The 24,750-nt window shown below is 39.1% G+C and overlaps 1 protein-coding gene across 3 annotated transcripts in view; it reads right to left on the bottom strand.

The window, feature by feature from the left end:
• The window catches only part of htr4 (5-hydroxytryptamine receptor 4), a 485,679-nt gene that overhangs the window by 195,956 nt on the left and 264,973 nt on the right, over window positions 1–24,750 (bottom strand). For all 3 annotated transcript variants that reach the window (XM_039775641.1, XM_039775643.1, XM_039775642.1), the window contains exon 6: window positions 21,349–21,502. In XM_039775641.1, the coding sequence (XP_039631575.1) occupies window positions 21,349–21,502 (154 nt within the window). The remainder of the gene's footprint in view (window positions 1–21,348; window positions 21,503–24,750) is intronic.

Below are 24,750 nucleotides of genomic sequence, written 5' to 3'. Positions count from 1 at the left end.
ATTTATTGACTACTTTAGCATTTATTAAATAGAAAATATATTGGGTGTGAATGGACGCAAATCTCATGGACATAGGGGTGGATCTAGTGTTGCAGAATATAATCCTAAATCAGAAAATCACACAGAATCCAAAGCCTTCTGGTCCCAGTCAGACTTTATTAAAAGATAAAGCTGCAATCAGTCTATGGAGAAAGATGCTTTTGCTGGGCATGGAGGCATCTTTATACAAAATGTAACATAGCTAAGATACTTAGACACTCCTGCTTATGCTAATGGACAGCGCCTAATGACATTTCAATGCTATTGTCTGATAGCTTTTAGTCAAGTCCACTTCTCTTGCATTTTTAGGGGCTGAAAGTAGGCTTTTCAATTAGCAGAAATCTGTGAGTTAAACATCAACGTTTCCAAAGAAAACACAATGGGCCACAACAAAAGAGAGTTTGTTTACATGATTTCTAAACCATCTGACTTTGCCAATTTGATTTCCTGGCTGCTTGTTAAGATTTCTTTGGAATAGCAAACACAATATGTTTTGATCTAACAGGTTTGTGCATATGGAGCTTGTCTTACATGTGAAAAGTTTAATTTCCATTGCTTTCTGATAGTTTAAGATTGATACTTTGGAACACATTCCCATAACTTTAGTGAAGAGTGTGAATTCTACTGTTACATCTAGTAAATATTAACTTATTAGGGAGATTAGCTTTGATCTTTGAATACTCGTAGCTGAAGAAAAGAAAGCAAAGGTCAAGGGCATCACCTGGCAACAAACGGGTAGCGCCTTTTAAACTCAGGGTGCACCATTTTCATCATTACTGGGGTTTCAAACATTTTTTATGTGTTTACTACAAAAATCATTTTTACCTTAGACCCTTTTTCAATGCTATTAATTCAATTATGCGGTATATTTCTATATCAATTATACAAATTCCTCAGTGCAATTTTCATATATACAGTAGATTACAAAGTGATACATTTTCACCTGTTCTCCCTAATATGCCTTATATGCCTAATATGGACTTCTGTGTCAAATATTAACCTTCAGTGTCACAAAGATTCAAATCAATTTATGTTTGTTTGGTGCTTCTTACTGACTACAGGCTAAGACTACTAAACAGTCCAGTCTGGCCATGCATTATTATGAATCTACCAGGCCATGGACATAACAGTAGTAACATAGAGTAGATCATTCAACATATGATATCGTCACAAATTTATATAACAGTAGTAAATGAAATTATATTGCAAATTATACAATGCGGAGCACTTCGTCTTGTGGTGCAGGGACAACCACCTGCAGCTCAACATCAGAAAGACAAGAGTTAGTGATGGACTTCCAGCCTAACAAAGACCCTCTAAGACCAGTCACCCTTCATTGGGAGGATATGGAAATGGTGCAGAGCTACAAATACATGTGGGGTTCACATAAACAACAAAATGAGCTGATCTGACAACACAGTGGTGCTTTACAAGAAGGGTCAGAGCAGACCGAACGTCCTGAGGAGACTCTTTTGATATATGCAGCAAGCTGCTGGAAATGTTTAACCAGTCCATAAGTGTATTCTTCTATGCTGTGGTCTCCTGGGAAGCAACTTGAGTTGAAAAGACACACAATACCTGAACAAACTTATCAGGAAAAAGTACTCTATCTCAGGGCTAACTCTGGACACATTGGAAGCTGTTGTGGAAAAGAGGATGGTGGCAGAACTGGATGCCATCATGAAAAATGCCATCCATCCACTCCAGGAGGCACTGTCTTCCTGGAAGTCAATATCTTTGTTTTTTATATTTCTGCTGCTGTATGCTGTCTAAATTTCTCCTTCGGATTAATAAAGTTTATCTAACCATATCTAACATAAAACAACATATGGAATAATACTCACTCTCCATGTTCTGTAGTCTTTAACAGTCAGCAGCCATACCACGCGCACTTCACCTGAAGCTAAGCAGTACTTGGATGGGAGACCAACCAGGAAAAGCTTAGGTTACTGCTGGAAGAGGTGTTGGTGAGGCCAGCAGGGGGCATCTACCTTGTGGTCTGAATGTGGATCCCAATGTCCCAGTGCAGTGACAGGGTCTCTGTGTTGTAAAAATGTGCCATTTTTAGATGAGATGTAAAAATCAAGACCCTGACTTTCTGTGGTCATTAAAGATCCTTAGGCATCCTTCCTAAAGAGTAGAGTATATTCCTAATGTCCTGGCTAAACTGCCCACCACAGCTTGGTCATTTCGGCCCCATAATCATTTCCTGTCTCTGATTGGCTCTCTCTCTTACCACGTAACAGAGTATGGCGCAAAATAGCTGCCATCGCATCATTCAGGTGGATGTTGCACATTAGTGGTGGTTGAAGTGGCTCCCCACTAACCGTGTAAAGTGCTTTGAGTACCTTGAAAACCGCTATATAAATGTAATTAATTATTACTAGCCAACCCATGGCATAGCATACACAGCATAATTATTGAACACTTCCTGAAAGACACAGTTGTCCAAATGGGTAGGGTTTGAGGATACAACTGTCAGTGAATGAAAAGATGGAACTCTGGAGAGAGCAACATACAATTGTCCGTGAGTGAAAACAGGTTTTGGCAGATACAGGCAAATTTTTTTGAAAGTTTGTCCTTGTGCCTTATTAATAGTCATTGCAAACGCCAATCTAACAGGAAATTGTCTGCGTGTAAAAGTAAAAGGCAAATTAGAATCTGATGGGGTCAGGGAAATCCGGGGAATAAGGACAGTTTGTGAGGTAGCAGATGTGATAGCCTTACACTCCAGTACATTTAGGTGAATGCTGGTAACAGAAAGTCTAGTGCCATTACAGAGACCTTTTGCTGGCATGAGGTTCCTGAGAAGCATGACGACTGAACCAGTTTTAATTTTGAGTTTATGCGGGGGCATGTCAGCAGGAGTAAGACTATTAAGAAATTCTTCGGGGAATGCAAATTGATCTGCAGGATCGTCTGTGACGATGGAGTCAACGCTGGTGAAAGTTACTTCGTCGTTAGAGATAAGTTTCAGCACCTGTTCATTAAGGTGTAGTGAGTCTTCGTTGGTGACGCTTAATATAGCTCGCATACTGAGTTGATCCAGAGTGACAGTTGAGAAGTCGATGTCGCCATATAATTGCCTCGAGAGTGATGTTGGAAGCCTGCGGAGGGTGAGAGTTGGTGGTCGGGGCCTTGTCGTGCGTTCCCCATGACGTGGGAGGAGGGTTAGAGTGGGCATTCGTGGCTCTTTTGCGAGTAACCCATGGGCGGGGCTCTGTGAGTTGGCGGGCGGTGCTCTCTGTCTTGCTTATGTTCACTGTCTTGCGTGCCCTTAGTGAATTATATATATAGATTATTAAACATAATAAACACTTCTGAGGTTCCATTTGTAACATGCACACCACACAGATTTCTCTCTAGTGGCTCCTATTGCTCCTGAACCTTCAGTAGGCCTAAGTGCCCAAGTGTTTGAGGCAATCCCCATAACCATTCTCTTAAAAGAACAGCAAGAACTTTTCAACTATTGATTGGGCAATGAATTCCATCCTTTCCGAAATTGCTTGAATGGAAACTTAAATAGCAACTCCATTCTATGGATTAACGGCTTCTTCTGCCTTGAATAGCTGTGATGTGCCATTACACATCACTGGATCCTGCTGTCCTCTAGAGTCCTGCACAAATATTGGATTTCCCACAAAGACCACCACTTTGTCTCTTTAGGATTGATACGTATGGCTTTGGTTCCATAGATAACATCCCCTTGCAGCCCTCACCTTCCCTTACAGCCATTCCAGGTCACTTATTTCTTGTTATAGTGGCTTTCTCATCAGTCTGAAGGTTTTACCCAGGATCACCTTCTGTTTTTTGCCTTGGCCCTGGCAACCTTATGTCATTCTGCAGTCAACTGGGAGTGAGTTAGCACTTTTTATTGCCTCCAATCAGTACCGCATTTGTAATGTGCAGCTCATTCTTCCAGAAGGAATGCTGAAAAATCAGCTAAGCATCTGCTCTGTGATTCATTTAACAACCGCAATCAGAAATGATTAACATTTTAAATTAGCAGCAATTTAACAAAGAATGACACAGCTTGAGGCGTCTACTGTTTGGATTTGTTCAGGTGTGCTGAACAAGTTATTCTTTTGAGTGTTTTGGCTGCTGCGCAGCTCTGCGGTCCTTGAGTTTTAATGTTGCGCGGGTCACCGTCTGTGAGAATTTTGCATGTTCTCCCCACATCTGTGAGGGTTTGCTTCAGGTACCTCCGTTCCCTTCCACACGCCTCAAACGTTCCTGTTGTGTTTTTGGGAATTTCTTACGCATAATTTTATTAAGATTATAGTTTTTACATTAAGGATTTCATTTTTAGGGTTACATTTTTATTTCATCATTTTAATTAACATTTTGTTTTCATTATTTATGCCACAGTCAGAGTAGCATCATGTGACCAACTCGGTTACTCTATTGGTTTCACAGGATATGACACTGTAAATATGGTAGCGTTCTTATCATTTCCTCTCACTTAACGAATCTTCTGAAGAACTTAGTGATCGTTAGTTTCAATTCGACTTGGTCCTACTGTTGGGTGTTTGGTGTCATTTTTTAAACTTCAATTTTGATTTTAATTTTGCCCTTTGAGTTTGGTGTCTCTATCTCTTTCTTCTTTATTCTTGAGTTCTGACTACATTTTTGATGTGTGCTTAAAATCCCCTGATCTGAAATCCCTTCTCACTGTAATACTGAGACGGTTACCTTCATAAGAGTTTAAGTCTGGCAATTTTAAATTGACCCACTGTGATTGTGCACAAGTGTGGCCTGTCATCCAGGGTCAGTTTCTGTCTTAAGCCCAGAACTGCTGGGATCAGCTTTAAAGCGACACACTCCTAGATTGGAAAAAATGATTTAAAAAAAAAATCAATGGACAGATGGATGTGTAGTCTATCTGAAGGTTCAAGTTATATCAGGCAGAAACAGATGGCCACTTTTAATGGTATAAGATACTATAAGGTTATTTTTTTATTTGTGGTATGAACTAAAACTTTAGTAAAATGTGCTGCCCAGTTTGATGTTGTTTTCTGATCTAGTGTGTCCTGCTTCTGCTCATTTATTTGGTACTAGCAGAATACCCGCGCTTCGCAGCGGAGAAGTAGTGTGTTAAAGAAGTAATGAAAAAGAAAAGGAAACATTTTGAAAATAACGTAACATGATTGTCAATATAATTGTTTTGTCACTGTTGTGAGTGATGAGTGTTGCTGTCATATATATATATATATATATATATATATACACACACACACATATAAACATATATATATACATATCCATACATATATACATATACACATATATATACACACACATATATACATATATATATACACACATATATATAAACATATATATACATACATATCTACATATATACATATACACACACACACACACACATATATATATATATATATATATATATATATATATATACAGTCTTTGGGGTGCGAGCAACTGTTGCTGGGGGTGCCAGAGTCCATGAAGGAAGAAAAATGAAAAACATTATCTGTACAAAATCTTAATTTATTTATCCATTCCTAAATAATTAAATGGGCAGGCTATTTCGTATCAGTGCAATGCGCTGCTTGTTAAAACGGATGACTCCCGCTCTTACGTGCAAGTCTGCGTGGATATTATGAACTATCATTTCTGTTCAAGTTCTATTTAAATTTTAAATATAAGGAATTTTTATTTAGTCAACAGAATATTATTCCGGAATAAATCAACTCAAACCTTAAATAACATAATATTTTGCTCTCCATAAAAATATATCCTGTCTAAATTATACAAGTTAGAAATAAAGTAAACGTTAAAAGAACAAACATTCAAATTTCTTTACTCTTATGTAATTTTATATAAAAAATAAACTTAAATTTTAAATATCCCAAAAGATTTTGCTCTCCATAAAAATATATCCTGTCAAAATTATACAAATTCAAATATGAACATGCTGCATAACAAAACCTGGAAATATAAATAAAATGTGTTCTTTTCAGCAATAACAAATCAAATCATTCAGTTGTCTTTGCTCTTATGTCATTTTATCAGAGCTGGACGCCTGGCATCTTTTTGGCAACAAGTTCGTTTCTGTTTGGTGTGAGGTTCTGTGTTGTGGAGATTCTCAGGATGGACTGCAGGTGCTCATCAGTGAGGCGACTCCTGTGTGCTGTTTTGTTAGTCTTCATCACTGAGAAGAGCTTCTCACACAGATATGTGCTACCAAACATGCACAAGGTTCAAGTCGCATGTAGACAGAGCTGGAGCATTTGTGCGGGAATGGAGTGAATAAACTGTGCGGGTCCTGCAGTATCAAACTTTGCCTTCAGTGTGCCATTACACTGCAGCTCAATCACCTCCATCTGAATCTGCACAGGTGCAGTTTCCACATCGACGGCAAATGGGTTGAAACAACTCAAAATTCTTTTTTTGTTCTTCAAAGTCACCAAAGCGCCGTGCGAACTCAGTGCGCAGTGCACTCAGTTTATCAGCAAAATGCGTATTTGGGAACACCGTAGTGCCGACTTGGTTCAACATTACTTGGCAACAGGGAAAGTGGGGCAAGTTGCACTGGTGCATTTGTGTCTCCCATAAAAGTAGCTTCACTTGAAATCACTTTGTGATTTTGCACGGGTTAAAACGTCTGCTGAAGTGTCAGATTCTTCTTTAACTCTTCTGCTTTCTGTATCTTCTGCATTGCATTCAGGTCTTTCAGGTTATCTTGATGTTTTGTCTCATAGTGCCGTCTTAGATTAAATTCTGTAATTACAGCCACATTAGCTCCACAAATGAGACACGCGGGTTTACCGGCAATGTCAGTAAACATATACTCCCATCGGTTTTTAAAAGCTCTATTTTCAGAATCAACTTTTCTCTTCGGTATCGTGTGGGCTAGCTTCGCAATAACTTGCAGCATCATAAGCTAGGCTTGATTAACGCGGTAAGTGTTCGGCAAGGCAGCTGAAGCACTGCATTATGGGATCTGTAGTTTATTGTGTTACCAGCGCTTCATATCCCCGGGCCATTAATAACAATAATACAGTATATAAAATGATCTCGGCCTTGAGTTTGACACATATGGACTAAGCAGAACTTTTTTCGAATGTGATCACGCAATTCAGATCGAGTTGACATGCACTACAGTACATCAAGCCCGCGTGCTATTGTGGTTTTGCGTGCGTGCCTCAATAAGTTACCCTCCCTTCGCTCTTACTTTTATACCGTTCATCTAATGAATACACTGAGTATGGCTTTACCAAAACAATCATTGATCGCGAATAAAGTATCCATTATTCATAAAGCTTCAATTGGTGATCTGTCTTTCTGCGTTAACCGCATATTTTTTATACGTCTCAAACCAAGGGGATGTGAGGCTAAAATGAATCGAGAAGCGCGTACATACTTAGTGCATCCCCTTTCGGGAATCGAACGGACGTCGGCGCTAGAGGCGAAGCCTCTACTATTGCGCCACGGCGTGCGGTTTGTCTATTTGAGCGTAGCAGTGTAATTCGGTTTTTGTTCAGCACTCTTTGGAACTGTTGCTTTTTGTCTGCGTACTGCGTCAGTTCACGTGAGTTGCTGAATATGGTTTTATATGTCACTCGCTCGCTTCTAATTGTTTTTCTGCCTTCTTAATTATATAATGCATGTTTTCTTCAGCGCTTTTTGTAGCTCTTCCTGGTTTTCTATGTAATGCGTGATTACGTGAGAGGCGTGATGATGTCACACAAAACTCCGCCCCCACGGCTTTGGAGCTCAACTCCATTACAGTAAATGGAGAAAAATAGCTTCTAGTTATGACCATTATGCGTAGAATTTCGAAATGAAACCTGCCCAACTTTTGTAAGGAAGCTGTAAGGAATGAGCCTGCCAAATTTCAGCCTTCTACCTACACGGGAAGTTGGAGAATTAGTGATGAGTCAGTCAGTCAGTGAGGGCTTTGCCTTTTATTAGTATAGATAAGCACCATTATTTCATTAAGTCAGTCAACAAGATTAATAATAATGTATTTTAAATACACTGGCAGGTCTCACAATGTCATGCTATCACTTTTTTCAACTCATTTCATTCCCTACTGTGTTTTGCTCATTAATAAAAAACAGCAACAATGATGCAATCAGGTGGCGCAGTGGGTAGCGCTACTGCCTCACATTTAGGAGACCTGGGTTTGTTTCCCGGGTCCTCCCTGTGTGGAGTTTGCATGTTCTCCCCATGTCTGCGTGGGTTTCTTCCGGGTGCTCCGGTTTCCTCCCACAACCAAAGACAAAGACATGCAGGTTAGGTGCAGTAGTGATTCTGAATTGTCCCTAGTGTGTGTGGATGTATGTGTGTGTGCCCTGCGGTGGGCTGGCACCCTGCCTGGGGTTTGTTTCCTGCCTTGCACCCTGTGTTGGCTTGGGATTGGCTCCAGCAGACCCCCGTGATCCTGTAGTTAGGATATAGCGGGTTGGATAATGGATGAATGGATGATGCAATCAAGTTTAAAAGATGCAACAAAAGAACAGTCAGTCGTAACATGAGAAACAGCCAATCAGGACAACAACATCCAAAACATAATGCAAATCAGGAGCTACAACAAGATCAGAACCCTATCTGTATTTTTTATTTCTTTCCTTCTCTTTCTGTTGAGCAATTTGCAAATTTACCTGCTGCCCTGTTTCACAACAATGACATATTGTCACCTACCGAAGATCTTCAGCATTCTGTGGTTACCAACACGCATCTATCTTATAGACAAAATGGCAGGACTCAGGAGCCTATGCAAAACAACACACAAAATGGGAAGGGCAGAATTCAAAGAAAACAAACAGACAGAATTGTAATGTGGTGACAGTATGATTTAAGTCTAAAACTACCAACTCCATTTACACTAATTTATTTTAAGTAATTTAGTGTCCAATACTATCACATCAAAATTTAGATGGCATCTACAAAAACCCTAGTGATCTCCTAACACAATGCTCTCCCTCTGCATTCAGAGCATTGCTTCAAATTTTAATTTGTGCCTGAATACCGAGACACTGTCTTTAAGTAAGAAGGATTCACTCCCTTGGACGTTTTCACATTTTATTGTCATACAACACATATGTAGATTTCATTTTAAAATGGCTCTTTACTGTTGAAGTGAAAACAGATTTCTGCAAATGGATATGATGCAATGTGATTAGTTTTTATTATGCGATAAGTTTTTTGTGTTTCATATATTTGTAATTATTTTAGATCACTTTGCAGAGATCTGTTTTCATTTTGACATTAAAGAGTCTTTTTCTATTGATCTGTGTCAAACATGCCACATTATTTTAGTTAGTCATTAGATAGGATGACCGTTACCTGCTGGGAATTATACATTTATAAAGAGAATTATACTATTATAACACCTATATTCAATACTCCAGCTGACAACAGAGGGTCTTAAAGGAGGCCCAAGTTTAATGTATCACTCCATCACAACCCAGAACTACCTAAATAGTAGCAGATGCACAGCTTTGCACAGCAGTCTAATGGCACACATAAGTCGCACACGCACAGATGAGAACACTTCAAAATAGTCACTGTATTCACATGGCACTTTTGTCTCACAATTACAATGTACTTACTGTGTAATGCATGTTAGCTGTTCTTTCTTAAACCTTTATTCAAGTTACAGATAAGTACATGGCAATAATGCCTTATTACATTGTGGTTGTGTAAGCATGTTCTGCTTAGTGACACTGGAAGTACACTAAAATAAGAGACACTCAATACAAAAGTGTTGCAGAGGATACATATTTTAAGAAATTCAAATGCCTATAGACTCTGGGCAACCAACAGAAGCATGTCCAGGGTTTCTTTTTGCCTTGTCCCATAGAACAGACACCAGCGCCTTGAGATCCTAAGCTGGATATGTGGGTGGGAGTGGATGATTGGTTATACACTGACAATTTAGGCTTTTCTGTGATTGTATGAGAGCGTAAATGTAGTATTCTCTTAAAACAAATAGATCAAAATTACATATTTTGAGGGAAATCAAAACTAATCATAAATTCTTTACTTGTCTCACTCTCCTAATTTAAGAAGTGCCTTTATCTTGAGTCTAAATTCTTTACATAGCATCTGCTTCATAGTTTCTCATTAAAACACAGGATGACATCTTCAAGTCCGCTCGGTCTCATTTAGGGCCATGGGAGGCTGTCGCCCATATTTGAAGTTTCATATGCAAGACAGGAACCAAGTCTGGAAGGAAGGAATACCACTGCGACACAGAGCCCAGTCACAACACACGCACATGAAGCCAATTTAGAAATTTTTAGGAGTGAGTTAAAAAGTAATAACTTATTTAATATGATTATTATGTTGTAAATAACAGCTTTCTCTAAAGCAATATAGAAGCATCATCACTCACATTACACAATATCAAAAGAAACACAGGTTGAGAGTGAAACAAATTGACTTTCTAATCACAAGATGACAAAATACAGTTGTGTACAGATACACAGTAATGGCTGCATTCTTGGAACTAAGTACTCAGTGGTTCAAAGCTGATGAGATGGGAACATCTAAGTGCTTCTTGAAAAGGTGAGCTTTGAGCTGGCGCCAGAAGATCAAAGCCAATGTGTTTCCTAAGCCTCCACTTAAAGCCTATATTCTTTTTTTCTATATCAAAATTAGAATATTAACTCTGTGCTATTGTTGTTCTCACAATATTTAGAATGCGCCAGTCTTTTATGGTTAAAGTGTACAAGATCCATAAAGAATTTCTTTTTGCAGTATTTGCCTGATGCAAATGCTTTCAAATTCTTACCCATGGCTTACAATCATCTCCAGCTTAGCACAGTTAGCTCAAAAAATTAACCAAGACAATTTAACAAAGTAATGTAGGGAAGGGGAGTCTTGAATTAGCAAGGGATGCTTTCTTTATCTATAGGGAGGAGAAGCCCACTTGAGATTTAAATAATCTTCTTCATCTTAGCATTGTTGTGCTGCTGCAGGGCAGGGCAGTCTTAACATATGGGCACAATGGACACTGGCCGGGAGCCCCAGAAGCACAGGGGTCCACAATGTTTCTGATGCCTAAGTATGTCTCTGTTTTGCTATGAAAAAAGGGGTCCCAGCACATTACTTTGCCCGGAGGCCTATGATGCTGTTAAGATGGGTTTGCTGCAGTGTCAGCTTTTTGGATTGCAGTATGCCATTTTGCACAATCAAGTGTATGGCTTGGGTGTAGATGAGCGATCCCACTTGAGATTTAAACATTCATAATCATTTCTTATTTTTAGGAAATGAGTACAAGCAAAATAAGTCTGCGCTTTTCATTGTTTTACATATATAAAAACACTAGAGTATGTGTGTGTGTCCAGTTCCTCAGAGCAATCTGATTGAAGGAAGAGAGAGTATGAGGCGCACAAAGAAGAGAAAAGGCATCGGAGGCACACTGAGAAAGTCACCTTCAAGGACAGGAAGCATCAAACCAGATAGGAGGTGACAAAGGCACCTCGAAAACAGTGAAAGAGTGAGGAGCAGGCTTTACGGGAACATGCTTAAGAGAGGAAATTCTGGTGAAGAGAGATTTTGACAAGCGTGAATAGAGAGGAAAGGCGATAAAGGTACATGTGGGGCAAGAGAAAAAAAACATTTTTTAACTACTCTATTACCTGTCTAAGACATGTAGCGTGGCTAGTTTATGTATATGCAGTCACACACTGATTTACGACCAACTGAGTTGAGGCCATTTGTATTTACAGCTAATGGCCATAGGAAAACAATAGGGTAGACTTGGAAAGGGGTTTCTCTTTGAACTTCTTTTCCTAAGGTTTCTTCCATTTTTTCCCTACAAGGGTTTTTTGTTGGGAGTTTTTTCTTGTCTTCTTAGCGAGTCAAGGCTGGGGGGCTGTCAAGAGGCAGGGCCTATTTTGGGCTATACAAAAAAAGAAATTATATTGTATTGTAATAAGGTTCTAAAAATCTGCCAAAACCAGACATTACAGGCTAGTGAATTTAACCGGCAGCATATACAGTAAGCTCAGTCTCAGGTAAATAGCTTGATCGGCAGCTGGCTGTTTAAATGGAGTGATAGAATCTGCTGCTTGTAATTCCCTTCATTCTCAATACATGTCGCAGACACGCTGTCTCATGTAGCTTTTGACAAACAGCACATCTCTGCTGAGGGATCAATCGCCACTTAGTGCCAGGTTTTATGCGACATCATTATACCTTTTCAACTCTATGAGGTGCTGTGTCTTTATTAAAAACTGTAGATGTTACTATATATATATTTGTGGTTTATCTTGGTGGTTTATTTGTGTTTTGTGATTTGAAGGGCAGTAATATTGCTTCACTTTTATTTTATTAATACTTTTGAATTGTTTTTCTATAAAATAAATAAATCAAGCATTGTGTCTTTGAGTCAAGCGTGCCCACTTAGAGGGCATCTTTAGGGCTCTTGCAAGGTAAGCAAAAACTCTCTGAGTCTCCCTAATTAACACATTCTACTTTTCCATCCTCAATTCTGAGGGATGTCAGCCAGAAGACAGTTGATTTCACCTCCTATGCAGTCCAGGAAGTCCCGCCCCTTCTGGAATCCCCCGATTTAAATGGCACAGCCACTAGAAGAAAACATTCAGAGTTGAAATAACCCAGGCATTTTGCTTCACAGCAGACACAGTTCATTTTTTTCCTGTTCATTTTCTATCTTTTGGGTACTCAAATAAACTGGGTTTACTATTACTGTACCCCAATTCATCATTCTGTGTTATTCTTGCTTGTTATATTTGCTTTTTTTTCTCATACTCTTAATCATCACTTAATTTAAGCACAACAAAAACACATTTTATTATACCCAGATGTCTGAGTCTTTTAAGTTATGTTATATGAATAAGTAAGCAGGCAAGCAGACAGGGAGAAAAGCAAGACTGGTAACATAAAAAAGCAACAATCCAGCAAAAAAATGAGCAAAAGTAGCAAGCTAAGACCTTACAGAAAAGAGTCAGGAATGAGTTTAGATCATATGGTGTTAGATTTGATTGAAGACCATTCAGTCCATCAAACTCTTTGGTTAAATAATAACTAAGATGTCCTCCTTTTATCTAAATTTTTCCATGGATAAAACATTTCAGCTGCTCTCTCTTTCTCTTCCTCTTCCTTCTGGGTCCTTAAGGGGATTCCTTGCGTAAAGTAACCACTCCACAGGTCTGGAAACACCCAGCAAAGGTCAGCAACATCCATTTGTACACAAAGAAGTACTTGGACTAAAAATCTGAATTCCATGTTATGTGCATATTACAATGGCTGGAGGTCTACTTGACTGTTCCATTTTATTTTTCAATTAACAAACTGAGGCTGTTGAAGAGAAATTAATAGATTTGTAAAAAAATGGCCTCAGTGTTTAGATGGTATAGTACATGTGCAATGGAAGAGAGGAATGTGTATTAAGGATTAATCATTGCTTACCGGTAGAGTTAAATGCTTTAGATTCTTCATCCTTGACTTGCAAAGAGGTCAGCTTTCAGCTTCCATAAAATCATTTTGATGCTTACAGTAGCTGATTTGTTATTCAAAGGACATATGCACTTACAGGGTGACCAGCCTTCCTGTAGTTCCCTGGGGACTCATATATAAACGGTGCGTACACACAGAAATGTTGCGTAAGAACTTTTCCACATTTAAATCGCGATGTATAATACCTACACTTGGCGTAAAGCCATGCACTTTTCCACGGTACCTCATACCTTGTCGTACGCAAGTTCTCAGCTCGGTTTTGCAGACTGGCGGCACCCAGCGTCAAAGCAATGCTACTGTTCTTGTGTGGTTACTCCTTATTTTCTTGACGCGGATTTATAAATACACTGAAACTAACCGCATATTGTTTATTAGTGTAATGCATCTGATTGTAATTAACTTGTAACAATATAATGGTCCAGAGAATAGCCATAGTATTCCTAATACCATAACTACTTTAGCGTTGTTAGTCTCACTGCACCTTCTTCTTTTTCTTCTTTCAGCTGCTCCCTTTAAGGGTTGCCACAGCGGATAATCGTTATCCATATTACTCTCACTGCACCACTCTGAGTATTTACAGTATATCACTGTATCTGAGTGTGAATCACAGCAGCAGCTGATCGGAAAGAGAATTATCGGTATACAGCTTCAAGCACACACTACCTCAGCCACGGCAAAACATTTCAAAGCCTTTCCTGTGCGGACCTCGCGGTTCAGAAACAGTTTCATCCCAAGAACTTTAAACGCACTTAATCAATTGCACCTTGTAGAACTGTTTGTACTTATAAGTACAATCACCCCACTGTAAACTTGCACTACAGTTATAATATCGCACAACCTGAGCCACTTTATAAAGCGCGTATTTACATATGATGACGGCAATATAAAACAGAAAGAGAAAATAACGACACAGATAAAAACGCAGCGACAAATTTCGGCAAAAGTTAAATGCTTGTGTCATGTGCACAAGGCGGCTATGCAGTGTCTGCAACGGACGTGGCCATCCACCATGCATAAGCTACCTTATTGACATTGGCTGGCGAAGAAGCCACCGATTCCTCCTCTGCCCAGGGCCACCACAAGCCTAGAGCCGCCCATGAGTACTGCAGCAATAAATTATTTCATCGAAGGTCTCACACAATCACTGTGCCATGAAACCCATGTTTAATAATGTGCTTTAACTCCTATCATCATGAAAATGATATCACGTATACATCTCAGTATTTTAGTTATTCAGAGAGCTGTAATATTACGAATGTAATGGATTCTGTGTCCAGTTGGAGGAACAGAGCCGGTTTAAGAAGCAAGTAGTGATTCACACACATAGAGCACATAGAAGATCAAATACAAAACAAGCATTTAACGTGTTACTTTAATTACGATGTGATTTGAGAAACTGGTTAATTAAACAATTTTAAGAAGAAGTTTATGATGTTCTACTTTAATGACAAAATAAACTACATGATTAAAGTGAAAATGTCGAGATTGAAGTTGACATTTCGTGCTTTTTCCCCACTGTGTGCCTTTTTTTCTCTGTACTCTAATAAGCTTTTTTATGACACTCAGACAGTGGGCTACAACTCACCTTTTCACGGCGACTTTGATATGTGACTTCTTTTTTATTTTCGGCAATGTGCGATTTTGTGAACGTGAGCTTTCAAGTATCTCCAACACGCTATGTCACTCGATCAACTTCCTTTTGTTGATTATACCACAGTTTAATTAAACAAATAGTATGTTTTTCCTTTGCCTCCACTTGGTAATCGCTGAAATTCTTATATTTTCCCCCGTGCTTTTCCCATTGTCTTTTCACAGAAGGCTGCGCTTAAGGGCGATTTATATTGATTTGCATATTCAAAGAGGCGTAATTCTGGGAGGAGTTGGGGCGTTACATAAAGCGCGTGCACAAGCGTTACTTTTCACGCTGATCAGGATTTATGTAGTGGAAGAACGTGGAAGTTGGAGTACGCACAGATTCCTGCATCTGGATTTTTCTGTGCGTAAGCACATTTCAGCTTTTGTGCTAACGCCATGTTATAGTTCGAGTTCTACGCACTGTGTTATACATGAGGCCCCTGGACACTCCCTTATATACTAATGCAAGGGTTTCTTCTAGAATGAAAATACTTTCTATCTGGTGTACACATTTCCTGTACTCAGTTGTAAAATAGGTAATCTGCAATTATGCATGCACACACATGTATACCAATCAACAAGAGCAGCATATAGGGGTGGCAAGTAAGGCAACCGTCCCAGGCCCCGCACCTAAGGGGTCCCTGATTTTGTCCCATTCATGCGGATTTGTCAAGTTATATTCTCCAGTATATATATAAATATACTAGCAAAACACCCGCGATTCGCAGCGCCGAAGTACTGCATTAAAATTTTTATTAAGAAGAAAATTTTACCTTTTTAAACTGAGGGAAAATATGCCAATAATTATTTGTTAAGGATCTCTTTGTATACCATGTTGTCAGTTCGGCCCTCCGGTTGTAACATGACCAAGCTGTGCGCTGAGCTTACTCTTGAGCATGCAACTTACAGTTGGCCATGTGAACAGTAATCTTGTCTCAAATCTCACTGCTTGGATTGCTGCTGTCATAATCGGTTTGAGTTTCATGGTTTGTTTCAATTACGACAGTATTTGCAGGATTTGTTGTATTGAAGTGACATTCGGCATCTGTCAAGCGTTGTAAGCACACAACCGGTTTCAGCGATAAAATCACATCCAGCTTTTGAGAGTTTAAACATTCATAAACATCAAAGTGTCCACTACTGAAATCGTCACCTGTGAATCTAAGATGTTTAAGAGGCATTGGCGGTTGTCGAAAGGTGTAAAATATTTGGCCATTTCGGTACATTTGAAAGCGACAACCGAACAATTCAGCGGCAGCCATCAACTCACATGCAGAACCATAGGTGAAGGGCTTAAGCATTTCACTCTTATAGTGCTCCTGTGTAGTATAATTATCTCCTGTACCGTCATCAGTCCACACCTTGAACCTGTCCCAGTCATTCAATACATAAGACACAATGTTCCTCCGGATATCAAGAGTGAGCCTGATATGGCCGTGCAATATGTAACAAAGAGAATGGAAAAGGTAGGTGGTATCTCCGGGCATGGAAACCACTCGGTAAGTGATAGTTCTTTGATCGATAGTGATCACCTCGATAGACATGGTAATAGGGGTTGGAATGATAAAGGAAATGGGTACCTGAGCAATGTAAACTAAGTGTAAAATACCTATACAATAACTATAATTGTAATTAACAAACAATAAAACAGCGGAGAAGCTGTGGATTAAACAAAAAGGCTGTAGTTATCAGTAGGGAGACGTGAATCCCGTGGCGAAGCAAGGAAGGGAATGTAGAGACTGGAGCGACGGACGGCCTTATATAGGCAGGCAGCCAACAACGTGGGAGGCGTTGGGATGGGGGACCCAACGCCGCCTCACACGGTGACCGAGCTGCAGGCTATGGACGTATATATGTAAATAAGTAGGATTCAGTTAGCGTTGGGAACCCGTGTACCAAATTTCTTGAAGATGGGCCCATAAGTAACAAAGACTGCTGAAAAGTTCAATATGGCGGCCGACAGTGGCATCATACCACCGAAATAAGTACGTACATTGGTTTCGGTTAGTGCAGGGAAGCCGCCTACCAAATTTCGAGAAGATGGGGCCATAAATAAGAAAGTTCAACATAGTGGACATTGTTGACCGTTATGACCATTACGCGTAGAATTTCGAAATGAAACCTGCTTAACTTTTGTTAGTAAGCTGTAAGGAATGAGCCTGCCAAATTTCAGCCTTCTACCTATACGGGAAGTTGGAGAATTAGTGATGTTGGAAAATTTAATATGGCGGCTGACAGTGGCGTCATACCACCGAAATAAGTACGTACATTGGTTTCGGTTAGCTCAGGGAAGCCACCTACCAAATTTCGTGAAGACGGGGCCGTAAATAAGAAAGTTCAACTTGGCGGACGTTGTTGACCGTTATGACCGTTACGCGCAGAATTTCAAAATGAAACCTGCTTAATTGTTGTAAGTAAGCTGTAAGGAATGGGCCTGCCAAATGTCAGCCTTCTACCTACAAGGGAAGTTGGAGAATTAGTGACATTGGAAAGTTCAATATGGCGGCTGACAAAGGCATCATACCACCGAAATAAGTATATACATTGGTTTCGGTTAGCGCAGGGAAGCCGCCTACCAAATTTCGTGAAGATGGGACCATGAATAAGAAAGTTCAATATGGCGGATGTTGTTGATCGTTATGACCGTTACGCCTAGAATTTCGAAATGAAACCTGCTTAACTTTTGTAAGTAAGCTGTAAGGAATGGGCCTGCCAAATTTGAGCCTTCTACCTACACGGGAAGTTGGAGAATTAGTGACGTTTAGAAAATTCAATATGGCGGCCAACAGTGGCATCATACCACCGAAATAAGTACGTACATCGGTTTTGGTTAGCGCAGGGAAGCCACCTACCAAATTTCGTGAAGATGGGGTCAGCCTTCTACCTAAACGGGAAGTTTGAAAATTGGTGACGTTGGAAATTTCAATATTGCGGCCGACAGTGGCATCATATTATCGAAATATGTAAGTACATCGGTTTCGGTTAGCGCAGGGAAGTTGCCTACCAAATTTCGTGAAGATGGGGCCATAAATAAGAAAGTTCAACATGGCGGACGTTGTCGACCGTTATGACCGTTACGTGTAGAATTTCGAAACTAAACCTGATTAACTTTTGTAAGTAAGCTGTAAGGAATAAGCCTGCCAAATTTCAGCCTTCTACCTACACGGGAAGTTGTAGTATTAGTGATGAGTCAGTGAGTCAGTGAGTCAGTCAGTCAGTGAGGGCTTTGCCTTTTATTATTGTTATTATATATATATATATATATATATATATATATATATATATATATATATATATATATATATATATATATATATATATATATACTTCATGGGGTTTCATGGGAGATGGAGTTCTCAACAACCTGTGGGGAGCTGGGGTGGCCGCCAGGGAGTGCTGCATGGAGCCAGGAACCCACCTGCACATCTCTGCCGCCCCACCGGGAGGTGCAATTAGCCACAGGTGATCAAGCACCTGGAGCACTTCTGGGTGGGCTTTAAAAAGGGCCAGCATCCACCACTCAGGAGCCAGAATCGGGAGGAAGAGGACGAGGTTGCCTGGGAGGAGTGGTGGTGCCAAGGTGGAGAGAAAAGAGTGTTTGTGCTGTATTAAGTGCTTATGGGACTGTGTTGTGGCTGGAGGGATTACAGGAAAGATGTGCCCTCCAGCTGAAGAAAAATAAAAAGACTTTATTTTACACGTGCCTCTGCATAAGTCTGTGCTGGGTCGGGCGCTATATAGCGCCTTTCACAATATATATATATTTGAGATGTTTCTAAGAGGAACCCTTTGAAAATCCCTCTTCAATGTCAAATTCCGTACATGTACGTCTTTGAAAACATTCCACAGTCCACCTTCATCTCCTGAAAAGGGTCGCCAGTATAATCCTTTCCTAAAATAGGTATAGCCCATTAGTCACTGGGTTGGCTTCTCCTATCTATAGAAAAAGACATTGCATCCAGATGAGACTAAGAAGATGTCATCAACAACTTTTCCAATTGGAAGGTAAGAAAAGTGGATTTTCGCCTCTGAACCTCGAAACCGATAAGAGATTTCATGATGGTACCTATACGATAATTTCACACTTCCTGTCGAAACAAGGAAACTCACATTTTATATGTAGGCCAGAAACACTGAAACTCACATTTTATTTGTAGGCCATAAACATGTCCGAATATTAATGCACAAAAACATGTATCGCTAATGATAACCGGATGACATGACATCAACGTGAGTTATGACTTCCTGCCTATTGAGACTCAGAGTATACTTGCAATTTGGGTACTTTTCTAGAAGAGGCCCTGCTATTTTCTGCATGACACCCCATCATATTTCCCACTGTCGTGGTATTGTCATGAATTCTAGATTTTAACGATTTTATATCATTATATTTTGATAAAGTCCACGTGTTATCTTGCAAAAATTTATCTGAATACTGTAATGAGAAAATCCAGTGTATGTTAACATTATTTTTATGAAATTTGCACGCAAGTTTATACAGTCCACACATACTGGTAACATTGTTTGACGTAACTGGCCCAGCATGGGGTTGGTCAGCCCTAAGCCCCCGCACACCCCTAAGGCAGTCTCTGCCAATCAATCTCAGCACACTTGGGGAAAATGTGCAAACTCCTTACACTCCACGAGCAGGCTAGCAATCAAACCTCAGCTCCTAACCCCACTACTCTGCCCATGTTAAAACACCAGAATTAAATGACTGGATTAAAACTAAATACTTTGAGTACGTGTTATTTCAGTTTGGATTCTGTTACTTGATTGCCTGCCTCTCTACCCATCATATGAACACAAAAGCACACATGGCATGCAAGAAGGTAATATCTTTACAAGAAATGCAAAGCTTTTGACAAATTATAATAATAATTGCTAAGTAATGCAATATATGTGCAAAATAATGCATGTTTTACAAAATAACACAATTTAAAAAAATGTTAAAGCCCCAAAAGATTTGACAGCTCAGTACTGCTGCTAATGATTATAAACCATTCAATTTAGGATATCAGAATCATGGTTTGCTTTGTTTAGAACCTAGTTTTGTAAAACTTCACTTGCTTGTACGGAATGTTATTTGATTTTAATAAATTCAATAAAATGTTAGAAAAAAAAAATCAGATAATGGCTGGTATTGACTTGAAAACTTTGCATTTTTGCTTAACAACTCGTTCTATGGTTAATATTAATGTTGAAGTGTTATTTAGAAAATAAACAAATGTTTTCTGTATAAACAAAGAATAAATTGGTAAATTAGGGGAAAATCAGCACTTTACAGGTATGTGTTTTTGTAAATTGCAGAGTATTTCACGTATGCTGTATTTCTACCTATTTTGGCCAACAAAGACAGCAACTCGTAACTTAACCATTTTCTTTTCTTCTTTTTTTCATTTTAAGACTAAGGCCTACATGTCAAATTCACCATAGCTCTTGATTTGTACCCAAGTGGCTGGATTTTCCAGAAGAGCAGGTCTTGGTTTGGTCAAAGTTCTGACTTGACGAGAACTAACAATGAAATCAGAAATGACCAATGAAATTCAAAGACTAAGCCATTGGAAAATGATAAGGCTTCACTACTGGCTAACTGTGCTAGAACATAAAACTGTGACTGAGAGCCAGAAACAGCCAGTGAATTCAACAAAATAAGCCAACTGATGGTGATTAGTTGTCAGTAGTTATTCACAATAGAAGTGGCTTGGGGAAACTGTAAGATTAAACTTGACACATTCAAATGTGTGACAAATAAGTGGCAAAGTAAATGTTCATTTTCTGTCTACAAATGTACTCGAGGAAAGTAAAAAGTGTCATTGCCAAAAACTTCTCTGAAAAGTACAATTTTTCTTTAGCACAATGTAATGTATTACTATGGGCCTTTGGTGTTAACACGGGGTGGAGTATATGGGTGTGCATTCTAATAGAAATGTAAATGAATCAGCATAGGCTGTCCAATCTGACAACAACACTGGTTTATATTGATTTCGAGAGAATCTGGTAACTCTGCATTCTTGGGAACACATGGTCTTCCTCTATAGATAACGATTACTTTTGATTACCAAGGACACTCCATTGATCTGCTGCACACTCAGCCACGTGACCGACTATAATTCCACAGCCGATGGATGGGAGGCAATGGAGCATTGATGAGGTGGTGGGGGGCATACAACAGAAATTCAGTGCTTATTTTTCTGTGATGCTACTACTCACCAGATGATGTATCCCGATGCTGTTCCAACCTTGCATAATTGGAACAAAAGAAATGAAGGTCGGGATTACCCAGCATCCTCCCAGCATTAGCGCTATTCTCATGGGTGTCATTTTATTTCTGTAGACCAGTGGTTGGCAGCAAATGGCATAATACCTTCAGAAAACAAACACACAAATAAAAAAGTTAGTGGCACTAATTTCCTAATGCACTCTTTTTACAAGATACTATACAATGGAAAAACAAAGGAGTACACCCATAGGATCTAAATTTGTAAATGTCATCAGGTAAGACCTGTTTGTTCAAAGGTATATACAGTAGGACCCCATTCAGTCTTTATCTAGGGAGTAACTTTTTAGCCTACGTAATACAGATTTGCACATAATGAAGTGTTAAAAGTGTTATTTATTTATTTTGGGTACTAATCTAAACCACACAAAGAGGAAGTGCTTGCAAGGGTTGTTTTTCACCTAATTAAAGTATACAGGCAAAATGTTGAACAAGAAACAAAGGATTAAAATGGTAATTTCTGGACATGCTGGCATACATGTAAGCAACATGAATATTGCATGATTGGATACCTTGTGTGACACTGGACCGAGGGTAAGGCTACAGATGTGCACCTTGTACCCCAACAAACTTTAAAAAGCCAGCAGTTGCAAATGAAAGAAGGAGGAGAGAGGAATGAACACTAGAAGCACAAAGCTCTGAGATATCTGAGCTACAGCATAACACAAGATCTGAAAGCCATGTGAACACTGACACACAATGGGTTTATCAGTCAGAACTGTCAGGGGTACCTACTAACAATCCAGGTTGTATGGTGTTATTGTCACACTCGCTTACTTTGCTTCTGGTTCAGGCATATTAAGAATTCATTCATTCATTAAATCTTTGATGAGTAAATGAAAAGTTTTTTGCCTGCTCTAGATATACTGGGGGGGTGGTACTCCTAATTGGGAAACTGGAGTATCAGTCAAGCCTGGGTGAAGTCAGACCACAGTCTCAAGTGCAAGTGCATTATGGCTGTATGCTGTGTCTTCTTTTCAAACAGGTGAGTGCAATGATAGGAGGACAAGAGTTTGGGTGGAAAATCCATGTTTTAGGATAGGAACGTCACAAAACCCTTCCATAATAAAACAGTAGGTATTGAGGGGGACATAAGGTAAAATCTAAAAAACTTGCATAAGGTTAAAATGTTTTATGGAATGTTATTTAATTTTAATAAAATCAATAAAATGCAAATAAAAAAATAATAAAATAAAACGTCAAAGCCATTGGCACATTTAACAAGAGCATTTTTGCAAGTGCATGCTGCAGAATCCATGAACCTTTTATTTCTCTGGACCCTCCCATCACCTGCAGGACAAATAGCATTAGCCAGTAACAGATACAGGTGGAAGGGACCAGTTGCATACTGCAAGGTGGGGGCAGGAGGTGAAGCCGTAAATGCTAGACGGTAAGTCACATGACCACACCAACATGTCAGGCTCCAGAAATCAGCAGCCAGAAAAAGAACATAAAAATAAAAAAAACAAAAACGACTGTAATGCCCTGGATTTTACATTTTATATTTCATTTTATTTTTGCCCATACAAACAAGATGAACTTAATTTTACAAGGACAGGGAGCATCAAAGTGTGTTCCTGAATTGTATCACCTTAAAACATATATTTTGCTCAAAATGACATGATGAACTTAACACTTATGGTGGTAATTAACATCAAAGCATCTCCTCCTACAGAATTGTACCTCACTTTAAAAACATCTGTGCAAACATAACAGAAGTCCAGGATGATACCTTGGCCATATTGATTACTTTATAACCTGTGAACAGATTGACACCATGGGACTACAAATTGCCAAACTATTTTGCAACTTGGGAAAAGAAGGAGTCCTTTGTTGGGAAACAGAAATGCATAAACAGATTAAAACACTGAGCAAACTCATTCATTTGACTGACAGCCAGCCAATCAGGTGTGTGTAATGTCACCCATCTCAAAACCCCACATGGAATTTTAAAATAAATACGGCCTTTCCAACAGATCAAAAAGGAGCTATGTCAGGAGAGGGCAAGAGCGAGAGACATGTGACTGTTTTCATCTTACAGCTAGTGATTAGTAAAAAGTCGCTCTAGGGCATTAATCTTTGAAATTCTTAGTAAGCTTACTCTAAAGATTATTTATATATCCAGAATTTGTTCTCTGTATCTTTTTTTGTACTTTCCTATACTGGTATTATTGTTCTTTAATAAATACCAAGTTGCTTTTAAGTTTCTATAATTTGTCTTTATATATAGAATGATTGAAATAGTAAATGGAAAATTAAGACACCTGTATGGGAAGTAAACACATTAATTGCCCGCAGGGTTTATTAAGGTTGAGAGGTTGCTCCTCGAAAGAAGAGACAACTGTGGGAAGAAGCAGAGCATATTGTTTGATGGGTAAGTGACATAACCAAAAGAGTTATGATGATGACACCCATATGTTCGTCAGTGCTGGTGATAGTAAGTTCTTAAGTAGACTCCTGTAGAATATTGTGAGAATGTATGAAGGCTCCATTGTCTACTTATGTATATCTACATTACGTATGAATGTGAAGGGAATTTCAAGCAGAATATTGTGTGGTGACTGACAAGTGAGCTTTCACCTGAGACTTTGTCTACAGGATTCCTATGTGTCTGTATATCTGTATGCGTATTAATCTTAAGATGTGACAGTAGACCAACCCAGAAACAGACTTGGCAAGTCCAATGAAACCCAAGATAATACAATCACAAAAAGAAATGACACCACATGGATTGCTTGCCTGTATTAGAAACCTGGGACCGTCAAGGTAGAGCAATATTGATTGTGCTACCTTCCCAAATAAGACATATACAGTATGTAATATTTATTGTTATACCAGTTAGGCACTCACTAAAATTCTTCCTGGGACTGTACAGCAGTAGCATGGGATGGGATTAGGATTTGGTTTACTTGTGTGTGTTTCTCTGATCAACTATGCAATGAAGCAAATATCTTTGAACTTTGATAGCAAGTGTTTTTAACTCACCACCTTCTCCCTTTGTGACCTCTTTTACTGTGTGTACTATCCATATTATCTGACTCCTGGAAGACAATTTATCAATCAGCCCTTTATACAATATCTTTTACAATGAGCACAATCACTTATAGGATAACAAGATAAACTACACAGGGGGTTCCTCTATTTAGACATTTTAAAACCACAATAATACCTTCTTTTACTGTTTGCTTTCTAAATGTAATTCTAGGTAATGAATATTTAAATAACAGGCTGACTGAGATAAGATCTGTTTCATTAATTTATTCATGTTGTATACTGTGTACATGACAATGACTCATTACCAACCAACTGGGGGTTCTGCTTACCCAAATGATCTT

This window comes from Polypterus senegalus, chromosome 13 (assembly GCF_016835505.1).
Source record: "Polypterus senegalus isolate Bchr_013 chromosome 13, ASM1683550v1, whole genome shotgun sequence".
Classification (NCBI taxonomy): Eukaryota; Metazoa; Chordata; class Cladistia; order Polypteriformes; family Polypteridae; genus Polypterus; species Polypterus senegalus.
This window is presented reverse-complemented; position numbering and strand designations above follow the sequence as displayed.